At 33.5% G+C, this 6,838-nt stretch overlaps 1 protein-coding gene across 7 annotated transcripts; it reads left to right on the top strand.

Moving 5' to 3' along the window:
- Positions 1-315: 315 nt before the first annotated feature.
- LOC100813492 (jasmonoyl--L-amino acid synthetase JAR4) lies at positions 316-4,915 on the top strand. 7 transcript variants are annotated; one of them, XM_003528754.4, is made up of 5 exons: positions 316-489; positions 1,846-2,160; positions 2,271-2,372; positions 2,455-3,266; positions 4,277-4,915. In XM_003528754.4, exons 2-5 carry the CDS (start codon positions 1,868-1,870, stop codon positions 4,816-4,818), a joined length of 1,749 nt encoding a protein of 582 aa, XP_003528802.1. In that variant the 5' UTR covers positions 316-489; positions 1,846-1,867; the 3' UTR covers positions 4,819-4,915. The 7 variants fall into 7 exon arrangements, with proteins under 7 accessions (XP_003528802.1, XP_006583252.1, XP_040873224.1 ...); XM_006583189.4 differs by lacking the exon at positions 316-489 and adding an exon at positions 540-730; XM_041017290.1 differs by lacking the exon at positions 316-489 and adding an exon at positions 831-971.
- Positions 4,916-6,838: the final 1,923 nt, after the last annotated feature.

Here is a 6,838-nt window from a genome sequence, read left to right as displayed (position 1 = left end):
TTTAAAAATAAGATTATATCTTTAAAAATTGTTTCTTAATAATAAAAAATAATATTTATCTAACACGTAATAATATCATAATTAAATGAAAATAAAAAATATAAAATTTTTGAAATTTCTTACCAAGTAAAATTATATATAATTTGTTTATAATAACAATGTAAGAACCACAACAAATATTATTAAAATCATAAAAAATAACTTCAAAAATTCACTTAAGTTTGAATATGCTCTAATTCACCGACGAACGATTATGTTGTAATTCCGTCCAGAAACGTGGGCAAATTGGTGGAATGAGAAATGTTTTGACAGACACAAACTGAAATTGATGCTGCCTATAAATTGCAACCCCGAGGTGAATCCTGACCTTATCACACTCAACCTAACTCAGCCATTACCACCTCTTCACTCTTTCTCTCTCTTCCCAAACTAAACATAAACATACATTACACATTTCTAGGGTTCTCTCACACACCAAGATTCTCCTAGGTAGAGAAATATTCATATTCATTTTCTAGTATTTTCTTGTCCTCCATCTTATGAATAAGTTTTTAACCTATGGTTACATGCAAAATATGCAAATTCTAGACCAATAGATATACCCTATAGTTGATTTATCCATTTTTAAGTATTTTTTTTCACTTTTATACTTTTCTGTAACTTCCACTGGCTTCTGGGGTGTTTAACAGGACATGTTCGTGAAGTCCCAGAAAACCAGATGAGTTTTTGGGTGTGTAATATTATATATATATATATATATATATATATATATATATATATATATATATATATATATATATATATTTGGAACCAAACATGACATGCTTTTGTTGACTTTTTTATTTGGGTTATTTTTTTTTTTTAACATCCTATTCATTAAAATATTGCACTTGTGATTGGTGAGCTTTATGATATGCTTCAGTTCTGGTTCCCAGTTGCCTTCTGGTTCAATCTTTCTATAACCCAATTCAGTTAGTTTCTCTTTCTCTGCAAAGGGTATTTCAAAAACTAATCTTTACGGCACCCCACTTTTTGTTCTGTCCTTTTACCCTTCTAGGACTACTTTTTGGTTACCTTTGACTTTTTTGTTTTTACCTTTTTTCTTTTTTGTGTTCTCTTCTCACAGTTGTGCGGTAAGTGGTAACTTAAAATTATATCCTTTTATTGAATTTTCTTTCTTTGCTTCTCGATATTTCTCTCAGCTTTATTTCTGTGCTTCACAATTTTTCAATTTTCGTATTGGTGCTTGGAACAGATCTTCCTTTGGAATAGTTTGGTTGACTTGAATAAACCAAGCTAAAGCCAAATATCGAACCTCATAATTTCCTCTCTGATTTCTATTCCTGGATTTGTTGTTTTGTTTTCTGGCTTCATCACTTGCTAATTTGGTTCCTTTCTTTCGTTTTCTACATCGACTGTTTTTAAATCTTTCCCTTTGTTTTTGGCCTTTCTAATGGTTCGGAGCACCCTTTGGAATTGCATTTGTCCTGTTTCTGGCATTTAATTTTCGGTATTTATTCATCTGGGTCCTATTGCTAGCAAAACAAAGGAGGGAAGATCACAACACCAGAAAAAATATTAATTATGATATTAAGTCAAATAAATATAAAAAAAAAACCTTAATTTGAAGGTGCAGTTTTGGCTTTATCCATATTTTGCTTCTGCAATGCAATATAGCATTATTCATGATGTTTGGCTTTTTCAAAATTGTTTCTTTTATGTAAATCAATTATTCCCCCCCCCGGATTAACATTTATGGAAGTTACAGGGAAATAATAATGAGTCATAACTAAATTCTTATTACTCCTCTATATATAATTGAGTACTTTCTTTTATAATAAATAGCTGCAGCTGAAGGACTGTGAAGATGTTGGAGAAAGTTGAAGAATTTAACACGGAGAGGATGATGGAGGAATTTGAGAGGGTGACAAAGGATGCTGAGAGGATTCAAAGGGAAACCCTGAAGAGGATTTTGGAAGATAATGCTTCTGCTGAGTACTTGCTGAATTTGGGCTTGAATGGGAGGACGGATCCTGAGAGTTTCAAGGCCTTTGTTCCACTTGTTACTCATAAAGATTTGGAGCCTTATATCAATAGAATAATTGATGGTGATTTTTCTTCTGTTCTCACTGGCAAACCCATCACAACCATGTCTTTGAGGTCAGACACTTAGACTTGTCTCATGTTTTTGTTTCATTTAAGTTGTTGAATTTGTTGTTCAGCTTCTGAAAAATGGGAAAAAAAACAAAAAACAAATGGTATTCTTGCAGTTCTGGCACTACTCAGGGAAAGCCAAAATATGTACCATGGAATGATGAATTGTTTGACACCACATTGCAGATATATCACACCTCTTTTGCCTTCAGAAACAGGTATGTAATTCAAATTCACAGTGATTTTTTTCATTTTTCAAGCTAGTTGGAATTGGCAAATGACACCAATTCCATTGTGTAGGGAATTTCCCATAAACAATGGCAAGGCCTTGGGCTTTATCTACAGCAGCAAGCAGTTCAAAACCAAAGGGGGTGTGCTAGCAGGAACTGCCACAACCAATGTGTTCCGTAACCCGGGGTTCCAGCATGCGATGAAGGCGATTCAGTCCCCACTTTGCAGCCCTGATGAAGTCATATTTGGTCCTGATTTTCACCAATCCTTGTACTGCCACCTCTTGTGTGGCCTAATCTTCAGGGAAGAAGTTCAGTTGGTGTCTTCCATATTTGCACACAGCATTGTCTATGCTTTTAGGACCTTTGAGCAAGTTTGGGAGGAGCTTTGTGTTGATATCAAGGAAGGTGTCCTTAACAGCAAGGTCACAGTGCCCTCCATTAGGGAAGCCATGTCTAAGCTCCTAAAACCTGACCCTGAGCTGGCCAACTTGATCCACAACAAGTGCATGGGGCTTAGCAACTGGTATGGCCTAATACCAGAGCTTTTCCCCAATGTTAAGTATGTTCATGGGATCATGACTGGGTCAATGGAACCTTATTTGAGAAAGTTGAGGCATTATGCTGGAGAGTTGCCTTTGTTGACTTCTGACTATGGATCTTCTGAAGGGTGGATAGGAACAAATGTGAAACCAACAGTACCACCTGAATTGGCCACCTACACTGTGCTTCCTCAAATTGGCTACTTTGAATTCATCCCTTTGAGAGAGCTAGAGGAAATTAAGGGAGATGCTAGTTTCCTTTGTATGGAGCCTAAGCCTGTGGGGCTCACTGAGGTGAAAGTTGGTGAGGAGTATGAGATTGTCATCACTAATCCAGCAGGTATTCAACTTTTGCCTACATGTTTTCTTCTATTAACGTTAATGAATCAGGACTAAGAATCAATAATAACCATGACCATTTCACAAACCACCTCTTTCTTTTGTCACAATTGGAATCTTTGATATTGGCATAGTGTTTTTAGAAACTCATTAATTATTTGACAAATTAATGCTTTTTAGTTTTTTTTTTTTCCTTCTGGGAGGGAGAAGTGGTTATTTTTCTTTTTATGCTTGGTGACATGACCTGAATGGGACCAACTTGAATAAGAAATAAGAAAAAAAATTCCTAGTGATTTCCAAAGGAGCATAGTACCCACTTACCTACCTAATCACATTAATGTATGTACCTTTCCGAGACAGATCTATTCTTAGCAGCTGGCAACAAATTTTGGATTTACTAGCCCTTGTTTCGTCCAACTCACTGTACCTGGACTTATCTGCATGTTGTTTTTTTCCTTCATTTTTACATGCAATCGGTTATACAGATTATGCTTATATCCCTTGCTTTCAAACTTTGGTTGCATTCTCTTCTTTTTCTTGTCAACTTAAGAGTTTTATGTTCCTACTAGATAGATTTGATACATAAATCAAAGAACTCTAAAATTTTCTTTTGTAAATCATTTTTAGTTTTCCTCAAATTTCTCTCTTCCTGTACTATTTGACCTGTCCTCCATCTATATACATTTGAGTAGAATTGCATATGCCATCATAGAATGTTACAAATATTCTTCAGATGAAACATGTTCAGATAATTTGTAAGCATGCCAATTTCTTGTCTCGTGATACTTTCTCCTCTATATTCATGTTATAAATTTTCTTCACAGCAAAATTTTGAAAGTATTTTTTACCCAAGTCTTAATAGCTGAAACTGGTAGTGCAATGCACACAATTTTCCACTGTAGCATAAAATAGATAAAAAAACTAATATTATATTATACATAACAAAATTCAAAGAGTCTTACTAGTCTATAATAGTCATTAATTAATCTTATAACTTGGCCTAATTTGCAGGCTTGTACCGGTACCGACTTGGTGATGTGGTTAAGGTTATGGGGTTCCATAATTCAGCTCCAGAAATAAAGTTCGTTCGGCGTAGCAATCTTCTGCTTAGCATCAACATAGACAAGAACACAGAGAAAGATCTTCAATTGGCTGTGGAATCAGCATCACAATTGTTGGCAGAGGAGAAATTGGAAGTAGTTGACTACACTAGCCACATAGATTTATCCAAAGAGCCAGGGCACTATGTAATCTTCTGGGAAATAAGTGGTGAAGCAAGTGAAGAAGTGCTTGGTGGATGCTGCAACTGTTTGGACAAGTCTTTTGTTGATGCTGGCTACACAAGCTCACGCAAAGTCAACTGCATAGGTGCCCTCGAACTCCGAGTTGTTCGGAGAGGAACATTCCAGAAGATACTTGAGCATTCCCTTGCACTAGGAGCTGCTGTGAGCCAGTTCAAGACATCAAGATGTGTAGGCCCTACAAACACCAAAGTGTTGCAAATATTGAATGAAAATGTTGTCAAGAACTATCTCAGTACTGCCTTCAATTGAGTTGTAAGAATAGCTATATCTATCTATCTATCTATATATAGATATATTTATATAGTTCCCTTTCTCAATTGAATAAAAACTTTGCCTTGTTTTTCTACTTTTCATTTCCATGCTTAATTCTTTCTGTTCTGCCTGACACAGTCCAAGCACACCTCTGTTGTTACCTTCATTATCATCACCTCCTCTTGCACCCTTTTACAATATAATAAGCGATGGTTGACCATAATGGATAGAAATCCACATGTTCGTTTGGAACTGAAATCTGGAGTCTTTCAATAATATTGGAGCTAAAGGCCATTGTTGTCGGGAATAAAGGTGGAAGTTCACATGAATATGTACCCTATGTGCAAAACATTGACAAAAAAAAAAGGGTAGCAAGTTATTCAAATTAAAAATGGTTTAGTAAGCTGCGTATGACACTGGTTAAACTCATCACATTAGAATAACATCGACATAAGTTATGGAATTAAACTATTTTAAAATGGTTCTAGTTTTTCTCTAAGTACTTTGGACATGAGAAATTAAAATGGCTTATGGTTTAATAAAACATACACCAAAGTTTTCAAATCCTTGACATAGGATGATTTGGATACTTCATTTTACTTCCCATTTTAATTATAATTATAATTCACCACTTTTGTATGTTTGATGATGATCTTCCAAATTATCCTATAGGACCTATATTGGAAGTTCGGTATATTTCATGTATCATACATTTCCTCTCTGAAGAATATGCTTATTGCCTTGGAATTTTTTCCCTTGAATATGGCTAATTTTTAAAAGAATTAAAAAAACAGTATTATTTTATGTGCAAATGCGCTTTCCAACTCTTTTATCCCAACCAAAGATTGGAGGATAAATAGTGGAGGGTCAAAAGTGCTTGCTCAGACAAAGTATAAAATATTTTTTCACTCACTGGTGGACTCTAATTGTCATTTAACACTGATAAGACTAGTAATACACCAATCAGGATCCCCCACAGTAACACGTTGCGATTGATTAAAACCAAGGACAAATAAGCTTCCTCCATCATCTTCACTAGTACCTTTCACGTGACTAGGACTTCTTTAATGTGATTAGAAGAGAAAAAGTGTATGATTCCAGTGCCAAAAAGCTGTTGGGTGGATCTCACAATGAAGGAAGGAAGATAATGGTGCGTTTTGTTCAGTTGTGGTAGTCTTTCTAAGGGTGAACTTGTCCTTATGGATATATGAACACATAAAAAATTGCTACATATATATATATATATATAATCATTCGATTCTTATATGTGTGTCAAAAAATATATTTAGATCTATAAGAGTAACTTTTTTTTCTTTTAGTTCATGTACGTTATTAGTTTTCTTGTAAAAACCCGTTGTCAAATTCTTTTTTTGACAGAAAAGCCCGTTATGAAATAAAAACATAAGAACTAGAGCATAAAAAAATTACTCGTATAAAATTAAAATAAAAAATCTTAGGTATATGAATTAAAACGAAAAATTAAGTTGATGTAATAATAAAAACTAAATAATTAAACTTTACATTTTCTACGTATTGATTTCATCCCTCATAGTCTCATACATGTGACCTCCCCTAGTCACTGAACAACGGTATTCGTAATCATTACCCCGATTCGTAAAAGCTTTCCTTCTCAAACAAAAAGAAAATATTTTTAACTCAACGAGTAGTATATTTTTACCCCAAATATTTTTAATTGATAATACAGTTGATTTTGTGAAAAAAAATTGATTATTATATAATACATCATTAAAGATGGATAATAAATATTAAGTGTGATTAAATCTCAAATTAAGAATTAATATTTTGAAAATAAATTGTTGTTTTTGTTAATAGACTAAAATATATTTTCGTTCTTATAAATATGAAAATATTTTAAATTTATTTTATAAAATTTTTATTATTCTCACAGAATTTAAATATGTTATTTTTTGTCTAGACATAAGTTTACATAAATTTGAATCTATAATGATAACTTTTTTACATCAATTATATATATATATATATAACCAATGTAAAT

The sequence above is a fragment of the Glycine max genome, chromosome 7, assembly GCF_000004515.6.
Source record: "Glycine max cultivar Williams 82 chromosome 7, Glycine_max_v4.0, whole genome shotgun sequence".
Lineage (NCBI taxonomy): Eukaryota > Viridiplantae > Streptophyta > Magnoliopsida > Fabales > Fabaceae > Glycine > Glycine max.
Note: the sequence above shows the minus strand (reverse complement) of the source record. Positions and strands in the feature narration are given on the sequence as shown.